Source organism: Pan paniscus, chromosome 21 (assembly GCF_029289425.2).
Source record: "Pan paniscus chromosome 21, NHGRI_mPanPan1-v2.0_pri, whole genome shotgun sequence".
Taxonomy (NCBI): Eukaryota; Metazoa; Chordata; class Mammalia; order Primates; family Hominidae; genus Pan; species Pan paniscus.
Window position 1 is genome coordinate 46,760,248 of NC_073270.2, and position 14,659 is coordinate 46,774,906.

General features: G+C 47.3%; 1 protein-coding gene, 1 long non-coding RNA gene and 1 other non-coding gene across 3 annotated transcripts in view; all 3 read left to right on the forward strand.

The window, feature by feature from the left end:
• Positions 1-6,665, forward strand: part of LOC130541052 (uncharacterized) — a 46,571-nt gene extending 39,906 nt beyond the window's left edge. Inside the window, exons 3-4 of the long non-coding RNA XR_008955093.1 lie at positions 356-441; positions 5,000-6,665. This is a non-coding gene — a long non-coding RNA (uncharacterized LOC130541052). The remainder of the gene's footprint in view (positions 1-355; positions 442-4,999) is intronic.
• Positions 5,436-5,625, forward strand: LOC112438044 (U2 spliceosomal RNA). The gene has a single exon (XR_003026544.1). It is a non-coding gene; the product is annotated as a U2 spliceosomal RNA (small nuclear RNA).
• Positions 6,666-9,650: 2,985 nt separating the features above from the next.
• Positions 9,651-14,659, forward strand: part of TOP1 (DNA topoisomerase I) — a 96,454-nt gene continuing 91,445 nt past the window's right edge. Inside the window, exons 1-2 of the mRNA XM_003825894.6 lie at positions 9,651-10,330; positions 10,662-10,686. Coding sequence (XP_003825942.1) covers positions 10,298-10,330; positions 10,662-10,686 — 58 coding nt within the window. The 5' untranslated portion in view covers positions 9,651-10,297. The remainder of the gene's footprint in view (positions 10,331-10,661; positions 10,687-14,659) is intronic.

Sequence of the window (14,659 nt, forward strand, 5' to 3'; positions counted from 1 at the left end):
AGACACGGTCTCACTCTTTCACTCTGTAGAGTGCAGTGGCATGATTACAGCTCACTGTAACTTCAAACTCCTGGGCTCAGGTAATCCCCACACTTCAGTCTCCTGCCTAGCTAGGACTACATGTGCATACTCCCATGCCTGACTAATTTGAAAAACATTTTTGCGGGGAGAGATGAGGTCTTGCTATCTTGCCTTGGCTGGTCTTGAACTCCTGGGCTCAAGCAATCCTTCCACCTTGGTCTCCCAAAGCATTGAGATTACAGGTGTGAGCCACCATGCCTAGCCAAGCCTCAAGTCTTGAATACTTTAAATCCATTTCCTTTCTTTTTTTTTTTTTTTTTTTTTTTTTTGACAGCGTCTTGCTCTGTCGCCCAGGCTGGAGTGCAATGGTGCAATCTCAGCTCACTGCAACCTCTGCCTCCCAGGTTTAAGCAATTATAGGTGTGTGCCACCACACCCAGCTAATTTATGTGTGTGTGTGTGTGTGTGTGTGTGTGTGTGTATTTTTAGTAGAGACGGGATTTCGCCATGTTGCCCAGGCTGGTTTCACACTCCTGAGCTCAGGCAATCTGCCCACCTCAGCCTCCCAAGGTGCTAGGATTACAGGCATGAGCCACCATGCCTGGCCTGTAGGTAATATTTTCTAAAACACATATTATGTTCCTCCATTGCTCATAGCAACTCTCAGTGACTTCCCAGTGCTATGAAGATAAACTGCAAATGCCTTAGAGACCCTGCATGAACTGGGCCTTGCTTACCTCTCCAGCTTCATCTCTCACTACTCCTCTTCACCCTCTACCCCTTAGCCATACTGAATTACCACAGTTCCCCACATAAACCCTGCTCTTTCCAGTTTCCAAATTTTTGCCCATCTGTTCTCTTGGCCTTGAGTGCTTGTCTCCCTCACTTGCCTTCTTTATTCTCCCTAACCTTTACCTGGCTGACTTCTGTTTCCATTTTGAGACCTAAGTTTAAGTGCCATTTCCACTGGAAATCCATGCCTGACTCTGTAATTCTGGATGGCAGTTCTTCTAAAGGGCTCCTACCGCAAACACACTGTACTTTATCCTCGAGGCACTCATCACAGTAAGTGACAATTACTTGTTCCCTTCTCTGTCTCACCCACCAGACCTGAGCTCCTTGAGAGCAGGGGCCTTGTCTTTCTAGTTCACGGCTGAATTCCTAATACTAGCTTAGTACCTGGCTTATAGTTGATTGTGTGTGTGTGTGTGTGTGTGTGTGTGTTTGTGTGTGTGTGTGATGCAGGGAAGCCAAAGAAGGGTCAGGATGCAATGAGAACCTGGGGAAGGAGGGACAATTACAAAAGAAAGTCTTGGGCAGATTCCATACAGGTAGTAGCCACCAGTGGGATGTGGAGGACAGGATCAAGGGTTAACTCAAGAGGCTTCAAGGTTCTGAGCCTGAGTGACTGGGAGGAATAGAGCTATTCGCTAAGCAGAGACCATAGAAGCGAAGGGCAGTTTCAGGAGAAAAGCTGAACCCAGGACCAAAGGGCTGTGGGGGTCATCAAGTGGACACATGAAATAGGCATATGGGTAAATATTTCTGTGGTTCTAAAAAGGAGTCAAGGCTGGAGACATTCATTTAAGAAGCTACCTGGCCAGGCGCGGTGGCTCACGCCTGTAATCCCAGCACTTTGGGAAGCCAAGGTGGGCAGATCATTTGAGGTCAGGAGTTTGAGACCAGCCTGGCCAACATGGTAAAATCTCGTCTCTACTAAAAATACAAAAATTAGCCAGGTGTGGTGGTGGGCACCTGTAATCCCAGCTACTCGGGAGGCTGAGGCAGGAGAATTACTTGAACCTGGGAGATGAGGTTGCAGTGAGCTGAGATCACACCACTGCACTCCAGCCTGGGCAACAGAGTGAGACTGTCTCAAGATAAAAACAAGGCTACCAAGATGGGGGCATATAGAGAGAAGACAAGTGTGATGATATAATCTTGGGGATCCATTAAATTGTGCTGAAAGAAGAGAGGGAGAGAGAAATGGTATTTGGACAGGTAAGAAAAAAGCCAGGAGAATTAATGGTCATTGGATCCAAATGCAAAGGACCTCAAAGAATGTGCTCATCCACCTCATTGAGTGCTGCAGGAAGGTGGAGAAGAATAGGCTACTCTACTTGGAAACTAGGAAGTCCCTGATTAGAATAGAAGCCAGACCAACAGTGTTAAAGGAATGAAAAATAAAGCAGAAAAGGCAGCACGTGTAGACTGTCCTTTCTGAATCTTTCAAACACAGGTGAGGGCAACAGTGACCTAAGGACAACTTGGGAAGCAGGTTAGGGGTTCTAAGACTGGGCTCCATACACACACTGCTTAAGTTCAAATCATAGCCCCACCACTCAATAGCTGTGTGACTTTGGGCAAGTTAACTTACTTAACTTTCCTAAGTCTCAGTTTCCTTGTCTAAAACGGTGGGACAAGTAGCCCCTGTTTCATATGGTTATGGCAATGATTATATGAAAATGTACGTGAAGCACTCAGCACAGGGCAGAGATGTGGTAAGCAACAAATTAACGTGAGACATGAATTTTAACAGGGTCAAGGAGCAAAACTGGGAGGAGGAGAAGTTGCCATGCAGGAGGCAGAGAAGATGCTCGAGTGAACTAGGCTTTGAGGAGGTGGAAGGGAGGGGACTGAGGACTTGGAGGGCTTGTGGAGAGGGAGGATGGGGAAGTAGGCCTTTTCAAAACCCAACTTTGGCTAAAGGATCACCTGCTGGTTACTGAATGAGGCAGCTACTTCTGTTCCATTTTCTTGGGGAGTCATGCTGAGGCATCTGGGAGCTTCTCTCACTCCTAGAATCTTCCAGTGTTTCCTGGAGCCTGGTCTCTGCCTCTATGCCTCCCACTGCCTGCTGTTTCTCTAGCTGGAGGCAGCTGGACTCAGGCAGCCACAGGATGTCCCAGCAGCACACATTGAGAGAGGGGGATTCAGAGAGAGCTGCTTCACAACTTCTCTTTGGGCTATACCCTTGACACAGGCCAAATCCTTCTGTCCCCGTCACAGGTACAGATACTTTCTATCTTCAGGTATTCCAAATGATCTTCCATGATTAAGGTTGCTTCTGAAACACAATGGTCTCCCTGGACCTCCGAGCTAATCTGCCTATTTCCAGTGTCAGTTCCACCAAACTGTTCCCCCTCTGCTGCCTGTGATTGTTCTCATGCCTGTTTAAAACCCTGTCATAGTTCACCTTGCAGTATCTCCACCGGAACTGGGAGGGCCTCTCCCACCTGCCCAGCCTACATTGGTTATATCTTCACTTTTACCCTCTGCTCCATCCTGACCAAAGCTATGGCTCTGCATATATTGCCTCTCTTCTTGCAATATCTTTGCTTCTCTTCCACGGGCTAGCAACCCCTCATCTTTCAAGAATAGTGTCCAACTAGAAACCTTTCCTAATATTGCCCCCACCACCACTGGTGAGTTGGATGTGCTCCTTTACTCAAGAGTTCCCACAGCAACTGGTGGCTGGCCTCCTCTTCCCTATTATTCCTTATACCTTAGCGTTGCAGGTGGAGAATACCTCTGTCTCATTATCAGACTAGGCACTCTTCCAAAATGAGGATTAGGTCTTATAAATAGCTATATCTCTAGGGCTTAGTATAGGACCTACCAACCTCAAATAGGTAAGTAGTACCTATTTGCCTTCATTCCTCAGGGAATACTGGTTGAATGAATAAATGTCCTCATTTAGGATGTATTCTGGCAGGAAGACAATGGAGATGCAAGTGGACTACTTTTCTTGCCCCAAGCCACATGGCCAGGATCCTACATCTTTGTTGCTTGACTGCCTCTCATTTCATAATTCAAGAGTTGCCAGCTTTCTTATTGATACTGACCTTCTTTTTTTTTTTTTTGAGATGGAGTTTCCCTCTCGTTGCCCAGGCTGGAGTGCAATGGCGCAATCTCGGCTCACTGCAACCTCCACCTCCCAGGTTCAAGCGATTCTCCTGCCTCAGCCTCCCTAGTAGCTGGGATTACAGGCGTGCAGCACCACGCCTGGCTAATTTTGTGTTTTTAGTAGAGAGGGGTTTCTCCATGTTGGTCAGGCTGGTCTCGAACTCCCGACCTCAGGTGATCCGCCCGCCTTGGCCTCCCAAAGTGCTGGGATTACAGGCGTGAGCCACTGCGCCCGGCCTGATTCTGACCTTTTTATTCCACACATCTCAACTGTTGCTGAGCTGTTTCATTCTAGGAGGCAAAGAGCTTTTCTGGTTGTTCCTGAGATCACCAGCCTGAATCTCCTTTCTTGAGCACCCAGCAGTTTCTTTTCCAAGGGTATCGGAATCTTGAAAGGGCAGCAGATTCTTAGGCATGGGCGGGGAGAGCTGCTAGAAGACATCACTGTCAAAGAATTGGCAAAGTCAAGAATGTGCCAGCATCCAAGGGTCAAAACGTCAGGTGGGACATCCTGTTCCACAGCATGATAGCCCCGGAGGGGGTGCCAAAAGGATGACAGAAGCCTTGTGAGTGCCCAGGAATCAAGTAGAGATTAGGTCCAACCCATCAGAGTGCAATTAAGCAAAAGGGGGAATCAATTTAAAGGTGCCAGAATAGGAACCATGCAACCAGGCTTCAGGAGAAAGTAGGAACCAGGGTCCTGAACTTCATTCATCAGGGTCCTCTCTCTCTCTTTTTTAAGACAAGGTGACACTCTGTCACCCAGGCTGGAGTGCAGTGGCACGATCTTGGCTCATTGCTGCCTCAGCCTCTCAGGTGTTCCTCACCTCAGCCTCCCTAGTAGCTGAGGCTACAGGCACACACCACTATGCCCAGCTAATTTTTGTTTGTAGAGACAGCATTTTGCCATGTTGCATAGGCTGGCTTCAAACTCCTAGGCTCAAATGATCCAGCCGCCTCAGGCTCCAAAGTGTTAGGCTTACAGGTGTGAGCCATCTGGCGGGAGGGACTTCTATCTCTTATCTCTTCTCTTCCTCCACCCACTTTCTCCTATATCCTCCCCCACCTCCAGGTTTCTCTGGCCCTTCCGACAGCAAGTATCGCCAGGAGCAGCTCCCTAATCTACATACTACAGATCTATCCACAAGAATACAGATGGAACCACTCTTTTCTTCTGAATTCTAGAACCTTAAGGAAGTTAACCTGAGTGGCTCAGCTTGGATCAAGTGCCCATCCTGGTCCAAACAACTGTAGCAGCACATCTGTGTATTTGTGTATCTTGTTCCTCCATAATCTTGCAGTCCAGGGAAAGTATGCAGATAGATGGGTCCCTGAAAAGCAAGAGTTGTTTAGACAACGCTAGAGGTGTTCAGTTCTGGGAGACAAGAGTTGGGCCAGGTTGATAACTAGCCTAAGAGAGTCGGAATCAGATGAATAAGAACTAGATCTTGGGTGACAACCTAGATCAAGAGTCTCGAGGTTCAGTCATTTCAAAAAGCTCAAGTCTCATTGCTTCTTGGCCTTCTGGCTAAGATCATGTGCAGTATCTGTTCTTACCAGTTTAATATCTGATACATCCTCTATCTGAGGATAATACAATAAATAGATTTTTGGAGCAAGGAGATGGAATAGGAGCTTGCTCTGTCCACTCTACACATTGGCCTGGATTGCAGTACCTCCAGGAATGGTGCACCCTCTCTACCACCCCCAAAAAGCCCAAGTCTCAAGAGGTAGTCTGGAAAAAAGTATTTTTGGATTTACCTACATTTTTTTTTCCAAGATGGAGTCTCGCTCTGTCACCCAGGCTGGAGTGCAGTGGCACCATCTTGGCTCACTGTAACCTCTGCCTCCAGGATTCAAGCAGTTCTCCTGCCTCAGTCTCCCAAGTAGCTGGGATTACAGGTGTGTGCCAACCATGCTTAGCTAATTTTTGTATTTTTAGTAGAGACAGGGTTTCACCATGTTGGCCAGGCAGGTCTCAAAGTCCTGACCTCAGGTGATCTGCCTGCCTTGGCCTCCCGAAGTACTAAGATTACAGGCGTGAGCCACTGCGCCCGGCCTAATTTTTGTAATTTTAGTAGAGACGAGTTTTCACCATGTTGACCAGGCTGGTCTCGAACTCCTGACCTCAGGTGATCCACCCCCGCCCTCGGCCTTCCAAAGTGCTGGCACTACAGGCATGAGCCACTGCTCCTGGCCGGGTTTGCCTACATTTTGGAGATGCTGCACACCATGTCCCTCTTTTCAAGAGTCACGTAAGTATTTACATATGGAAGACCCTGAGAAGGCACCTGGGAAAAAACCTGTTTAACTGTAAATATAATAATGTATGTATTTGTATGTGGAGCTCTTCTTTTAGTGGATTATCTATAAACCGTCCACTGTTCCCAATGCATACTTTGGAGACAGACCTACACTACCAGTTTTCACCTGCTAGTTATTTTTATAAGGGTTGGGATGGTCCATGAGTGAACAGTCTTGATTTAAAGCCGTGTTTCCCAAACCTTATTTATTTGCCTATAGCCTTCCTGGAGTTTGTCTTATATGTCCGCTGTGTGCACTATTCCTATATGTTTTTATGTAAATCAATCACTTTTTTAAAAAGCCTCATCCCAGTTATATCCTTAAAACAATGGTTATTTTTTCTCATACACATTGAAATACATATCTATTAGAATTAAAATGCTTGTCCATGCACTATCAATAATCTCCTCAAGTACCGTATGGTGGGGACATGTGTTTGAAGTGTTAGGAGTCAGGAGTGGTCTCTGTAAGACAGAGTAGGTCAGTCAACCTCTGAGCACTGCCAGCCACACATGCTGGCAGAGAAGTTCAGCCTGTGACAAGACTGCCCGGATATTTCCATGTCTGTGCACGAGATGTCCTCGGTCTGCCATTGTGAAGTCTGTGCTGTTTTCATGCCTACCTAGTCTTCTTTGGAGGGACCTGGAAAGCAAATGCAGGCTGGGTACAGTGGCTCATGCCTGTAATCCCAGCACTTTGGGAGGCAAAGGTGGGCAGATCACGAGGTCAGGAGTTTGAGACCAGCCTGACCAACATAGTGAAACCTTGTCTCTACTAAAATTGCAAAAATTAGCTGGGTGTGGTGGTGCGTGGCTGTAATCCCAGCTACCCGGGAGGCTGAGGCAGGATAATTGCTTGAACCCAGGAGGCGGAGGTTGCAGTAAGCCCAGATGGCACCACTGCACTCCAGCCTGGGTGACAGAGACTCCATCTCAAAAAAAAGAAAAAAAGAAAAAAAAGCAAATGCAGATTCTCCCTGGGAAACGGGGGGGTTGGGAGAGTGGAGTAGTGTGGATGCACTGTTATTCCTGAAGGCCGTCCTCAAATTATCTTGGACTCACTGCAGCAAGCAGATGCCTCATCTTCTGGCCAGGGATTGATCCTGAGATGGGAAGAGTATGAGAAGAGACACCAACAGCAAGGCAAAACTGGCTCTGGCAGCTTGCTTCAGAGAAAGAGTATAGCTTTGGAGTCAGGCCGACCTGAGTATGAATCCAAGACTCAGCACTTACTAGGTGCCTGCCCTCAAACAATTATTTTTTGATAGTCATTACATACCCACAATGATCACCATGGAGTGGATGAGGAAACAGGGACTCAGAGAAGTTAAACAACTTGCCTGATATCACACAGGTAACAAACAGCAGAGCAGAATTCAAACCTAAGTTGATTTGACTTCCAAATGTGTGCTCCTAACCAAAGCAGGGTAACCTGCTTTGATTTGCCCATTTCTTGAGCACCTCTTCTGTAGGAGGTCCTGTTGCTGGGTGCTGGGAATTCAGTGGTAGGCAAGATGGACAAGATTCCCCCCTCTCACAGACCTTGCTTGCTATAGGGGAAATAGACAGGAAACCAATTACTCCATTTGTAACTTAATAACAAGTGTCATAAGTGTTACAAAGGAGATAGATACTATAAGGCACCTTTTATTTTTATTTGTTTATTTATTTTTTGAGACTCACTCGCTCTGTTGCCCAGGCTGGGGTACAGTGTTGCAGTCTTGGCTCACTGCAACCTCTGCCTCCCAGGTTCAAGCGATTCTCCTGCCTCAGCCTCCCGAGTAGCTGGGATTACAGGTGTGAACCACCACACTCTGCTAATTTTTGTATTTTTAGTAGAGACAGGGTTTCACCATGTTGGCCAGGCTGTTGTTGAACTCCTGACCTCAAGTGATTGATCCACATTGACCTCCCAAAGTGCTGTGATTACAGGCGTTAGCCACCGCGCCTGGCCTATAAGGCACCCTTGGTCAGCCAGTGGAAGCAGGGTCAGTAGTGCGCCGGAGAGTCACTTTGAAAAAGTGATATTTAGGTTGATCTTGAAGCATTCACAAGATGTGGTAAACACAACTAATGGTAAACATGTGATGGTAAACATTAGATGTGATAAAGATACTGATGGTCCACTGGATGAACAGTTTTCATATTTACTTCCAAATGATTTCATAGATATTATTTCACAGATAACACTTAGGATGAAGGTAAATAAAAAGGAGATCAATTAAAATATGAAATAATAATAGTGAAAGTGGTAATAGATGTGGCAATATCCACAAAGGAGTAATGGTTAGATTAGCATATTGAGAAGATCACTTTGGCAATTGTTGGAATGCAGTTTACGAGAGGGCCAAGAATGGAAGCAGCAATCCCTGTTAGAAGTGTAGTGTTTTGGAGTGCAGTGTTTTTTCTTGGTTTGTTTTTTGTTTTTTTTAAACCAGGTCTCACTCTGTTGCCCAGGCTGGAGTGCAGTGCAGCCTCGACCTCCTTCTCGGGCTCAGGTGATCCTCCCACCTCAGCCTCCCGAGTAGCAGGGACTACAGGCACATGCCACCACACCCCGCCAGTTTTTGTATTTTTTTGTAGAGTCAGGGTTCTGCCATGTTGCCCAGGCTGGTCTTGAACTCCTGGGTTCAAGTGATCTGCCAGCCTCGGCCTCCCAAAGTGCTAAGATTACAAGTGTGAGACACCACCCCCAGCCAGCGCATTGTATTAATCCAAGCAGGAGAACGCAGACTTCAAAGGCTTATGGGCAGCAGAGAGAAGTAGATGAAGCAAAGAGATGCAATCAGCGGGACTAGTGGGAAATGAGGGAAAGGAAGGTGTCAGGATGGGGCTTTTTCTAGCTGAGTGGAGTTCAGTTCATTCCCAGAGAAGCTTGAGAGGCATTCAACTATAGATGCAAGGTAGGTGGCTGTTGGTCCCTTGTCTTTAGGACAGTTTGACTTTTGTAATACAGGCGACCTCACAGAGCTATTGTGAGAATTCAGAGCTGGGCACAGAATAGATGCTCTATAAACGGTAGTTCTATTCCCCATTTGCCCCGTCCTCCCAGCATGCCAGGGATACAGGGGCGGATAGAGACAGGTTCAGTTCCCTTTGGTCTCTTGCATTCCCCCTTCCCTCAGCACAATTCCTGGGCTCATAGCGGATGCTCAATAAGTATTTGTAGAATGAACCAAAGAAATCAGACCCTTGGTGACCCAGGGCTACATGTACTCGGCGGAAAACTGGGGTTAAACCGGACCCTTGGTTGGTTGAAAAATTAAAATAATTTTTTAAAAGTGGGCGTGAAATAATCCAGAAGTTGGAGGGCCTGGACAAAGGCTGGGGAGGGGACTCCTCCCACCAGGCGGCCTCAGGGTCGGCTTAGCAAGAAAGGAGGCGCTGGGGAGACCTCTGGGGTCCCAGCTGCCAAGGTACTCGCCGCTCCAAGGAGATGCGGACGCCGGATACCAGCTCTGCCCAAGATTGTTGGGTCCCGCCGCGGCCTTTAAAGGCCCACCACGTGGCTGCGCGGCCAGCCCTGGTCCGGAGGCGGCGCCCGGGTGGCGCCTGCGCACTGCCTAGCAGAGGGGCTGGGGTTCCGAGAAAAGGCGTCTGGAGAGGAAGGGGAGGCTGCTTGGGGTGGGACGCCGTGGGAGGAGTCGGCTCCTTATGCAAATCACAGCGGAGCGCGCACGGTCCGGAGGCGGGGCTTGCGATGCAAAGCCAGGTCCGTCTGGCGAACCGCGAGGGGGCGGGCCGCAACCCTCTGCCTCTTTCCGCAAGCGCTGACGTCGCCGACGTGTTGTTTAAAAGCGGCCGCGCAGGCGCAGTGAGCCCAAATGCGAACTTAGGCTGTTACACAACTGCTGGGGTCTGTTCTCGCCGCCCGCCCGGCAGTCAGGCAGCGTCGCCGCCGTGGTAGCAGCCTCAGCCGTTTCTGGAGTCTCGGGCCCACAGTCACCGCCGCTTACCTGCGCCTCCTCGAGCCTCCGGGGTCCCCGTCCGCCCGCACAGGCCGGTTCGCCGTCTGCGTCTCCCCCACGCCGCCTCGCCTGCCGCCGCGCTCGTCCCTCCGGGCCGACATGAGTGGGGACCACCTCCACAACGATTCCCAGGTACGGCCCGGCCTGACCCTGGCGGCCCCGGACCCCGGCCTGGCCGTCCCGCGACCCCCGGCGCAGGCCCCGACCCCAGCCCCGGCCCGGCAGCTTTGACAGGCCGGAGCCCCCGGTGAGGGGCCGCCTGCTGGAGTAGATCGGCTCGCTAGGCCGCGAGCGAGGGCCGCGAAGTTACAGTTCGAGGCGGGGATGGCTGCCCTCTGTGGCCACCCCCGGGGCCCCGTCCTCCCTGGGGGCGCAGGGTGGGCCAGGTCCCCGGCCGCGCGCGCTCGCCGCCGGAGGGGTTAAAGTGGCTGTTGTTTGATATTCTCTCCTTTCCTTTTTCCAGATCGAAGCGGATTTCCGATTGAATGGTGAGTGTGCCCCCTGCCCCGACTCCGGGGCCCCCCAGCCGCCGGCCGCCTCCCCCGCGCCCTGCCGGTGCCGGGCAGAGGACAGACATGGCGTCCCAGAGACTAAGTCCCGGCTCCTCGCTCACCGGCCCCATTGTTCCCATCGGGCCGCCTCTTGACCCCCTTTCCGGGGACCCCAGCTCCCCCAGATCCCGGCCCTCCCAAGAGGGGACAACGGAGACCCCATGTCGTCCGCCACCGGGCCTCGGGCGGTCTTTCCGGGCCGGGATTCCTCCCGGGAAAGTCGCCTTGTCGACGGTCGGGACTTAGTCTCTGCGCCATTTTCTTTTTCTCTCTCCTCTCCTTTCTGTGCCTGTGTCTCTTTCTCTCCCTCCCTCGGCTCTTTCCTTGAGCTGCCCAGAATGAGCTTTCTGCAGAGCAAAGCCGTATAAATCACATACTTCACCAGAGAGGGAGGGCTGGGGGACTGAATTGTTATTTTTTAAACTTTATTTTGGGGGTTATTCCCTTTATGCTTCATGTTTGTTTCCTTTTCTGCTTCCAGAATGAAAGATTTCCTTAAGCAACTGTTAATTTTTTTTTTGATAGGCTGTTTATGATAGGAATTATGGCTCTAAAACTAAAGCCACCCTTTGTGGAGTTCTTTATATTTCCAGGTTGTTTTTCCCAAGTTACGTTCTTTGCAAAGGTAGCAGTACCTCCCTAAAGAAAGTTTGCAAGTTCTCTGTGGGTCACCCAATGTAAATGTTGGATTTTTAAAAAATTATGTTAGTCACTGGAACTTTTCATTGTGGTCGAGGTTCCCAATGCAGTGTTTTTCTGGAAACGCAGTTTAGTGTACTTGTTGGAAGGAAAGATTGTTGAGCATCTCTTGTGGACCTGGTGTGTTGGCCTTTTCGTTTGGGTTGTAAGGAGGAAAAAAAGATTTTATTTATTGAAGCAAAGAGTGTCCAGTACCCACCCCTGCTTCCTGTTCATTCTTTTTCACGAGCCACTGTTTTTCAGGAATCAAGAACTGGCTTTTTTTTTTTTTCCAATTCTTTATGTTTTTGAACCCTTTTCAGCCAAATCAAGGCATTTATTCTTACTGCATTTCCACTTCAGTTACTACCCAGGGAAGAGTCCTCCAATAAAAAGCTCATCCTTGCAGGCTTTCGAACAACCCTGTTGAAGGAGAAGTTACCTTCTGTAGTGTGCTGGGAATTCCCACTGATTTTGATGGTACATAATCCTGCTCAATTGAGTTTGGGTTCCGGGAACCTCTCCAATGGGAGAAGTTGATGAGTAGGTTTTCTAATGTTGTAATCAGCAGTCCATCATGTTAGCCTGCTCTACTGAGAGCAACCTTATGTTCAGAGTTTGAAGTGGGGCATCCAGCAGGAGATGGTACTCAGCCAGGAGAGAATCTGGTTTAAAGTATGGCATTTCTTGAGCGCCAGATATGTGCCAACCACTGTGCTTGGTGCTAGAGCTGATCCTGTAACCATAACACTCCCTTGCTCTCAATTCAGTCTATTGGGGGAGACATAATTAGTTAATTATAAGGTAACTACTGGGGCATATGTGTACCCAAAATGCTTTGAAGTATAGGGGAGTTAATTTTGTCTGAGGGTGGGGAAATTTCTCAGAGGAGGTGACTTCTGAGCTAGGGGTTGTGGAAGACTGGGCGCAGAGAATTGTCAGGGGTTGGAGTGTTTCTTAAGTACATTTAACCAACCTATCACGATTTTAAAAGAGGGAGGAGGTGAGGCCTGCAGTTTAGAAAGCCACAGTATAGACATGTTTCTTTGGGATACAGGAGCAAAGAAAGGATGTGCAGGTGAGGATGTAAGAAGTCCTTTTGACCTTGCTAGAGGAAGGTGGGATCTTTAATATACAATGTGTTCTTTTGGCTGTCAGGCTGGGCTGAGTAGGTAATGTAAGTAATGAAACAAAGTTTAGCCCTTTCTTGTGAGAAAGTTAACTTACATGGTTCTCACCTAAGTCACGTGAATGATTGTGAGCTGGCTAGGTTATTGATCTTTACTGACATTTTTATAGAGGCTGAAGTAATCTGCGTATGTTGACTTTTAGAATGTGTTGGCTCACATTTAATAGCAATAATAGCTAATATTTATTGAATACTTACTGCCAGGCATGAATCTCAGCTCTTTCCATGGATCATCTAATTAAATGTAATCCTTGGAAGGACCCTTGTGAGTTAGGTCCTGTTATTTCTGTTTTGTAGATGAGGAAACTGAGGCTTCAGTGTATTTACTAGCTTGCCCAAGGGCTGTGAGATGGCCACTCTAAATCCCATGAGCTGAGCCACTATGCTAGAGTGATACTATATGATACTAGCATGAAAAAATAAAAAGCCACAAATCTCTATTTTCTTACAGAGCTGAAAAAGGAGAGAAGGAAGGATTTGATAATTTGTCATTTGCTTTTTATCTAAACATGCTTTTTGAAGAGAATCTGCCACCATAAAGTTCTGACATTGGTGTAATTATTCTTTGTGAATATTGTCTGGAAGATGTGGTGTTGGTAACTATGCTTGCTATGTCAAGTAATACATTGTTAACCAGTGATTGATTTATGTAACTATGAAAAACACTTTTAAAAAAGTAGAAATCAATGTTTAATTATGCCCAGACATGTCATTATTGAACTTTGTATTAAGAGATTGTTTAAGCGTGATTTTAAGAGGGCCTAACCCATCTTACAGATTAACTGTATAAGTTCATATATTAAAATCAAACATCTCTCATTTTGCCTGCCCTCATCCCCTAAGATATAAAAGATTCCCCCCCATCCCCCCACTTTGGAGCTCATTCTTCGCAATATTTAAAATTGTAGCTCTTTGCATGTAATTTAGAACATTCTGACCCATACTCAACTGCTGGGAGACTCTGTTATTTATATTTAAAATGTTGACAGTGAGTTAGGAATTTGGAGCAGAAACCATATCTAAGTCTAAGTGAAAAGACTTCCTAAGTATTGGTAGAACTAACTGTAGTGGGGCTGAGTCATTATTACAGTACTGTACAGGCTGCGTAGCTATCTGTAGAATTGATAATGGTAATACCAGGTTAAAGTGTTAGCGATTCTTCTGCTGTTTCAGAGGTCTTGAAGTTTTTGCCTGTCTGCTATGGAGATAGGGAGTTCTCCCCCATTTGACCCCCTTAGCAAAGCACAATACTTGGCTCCATCAGTCTTTAGTCTCAGAAGTGATATATAGGATCATGGTTTGACATCATCTTGTGCTGATTCTGGTTGGCTTAATGGAATCAAATTGGATGAAGGTAATTAAATATGAATTGTTTCTGATGCTAATAGATAGTTGTACTTCTGTCTGTTGGGTATGGGTTGGGATGGGCGGTAGCATAGCTGATTGCGGTGGGGGGATTTCAGATAGCTGATGATGTGGCTATCTGAAAATTGCCACTACATTTTTAAAACTGAAAAGTGATGGTACCGCCAAATGAAATCTGCAGCATCCTCAGACTCAATCAGGAAATACTTAAGCATTATGCTCCAGGGTGGTTTTCTTCCCTTACATTGCAACTGGACTCCTTGAGGCACCTTTTTAGAATTAGTGAGCCGCTAGGATTTTTATACTATGCTTTGACATAAAAGAAAGTTGCTTGTCAATATGTGTTTTTTTAGTTTACCAGCATATCAGATCTCACAAACAAATTTTAGGCTCGGATTGGATGTTTCTAGTAAAAACAAGAAAATCCAGGCATCACTAAAAGAATCAGAAATACGTTGTGGCTTGAAAGGTGCAAACTAAATAATACAGCTAGCAGTAACGGTCACCAACTCCTGCTTTTCTTTGGTTCAGTAGATAGAGTAAAATGGAAAATAGGAAACCAAGGTCAGTCCCCAAATCTCATTTTAACCAATAGCAGCAAAAAAAAAAAAAAAAAAAGGAATTGAGTCTGACTTTTTCCCCTTGCTGTCAGCATAAAGATGGGGAATTGAGAGAGTT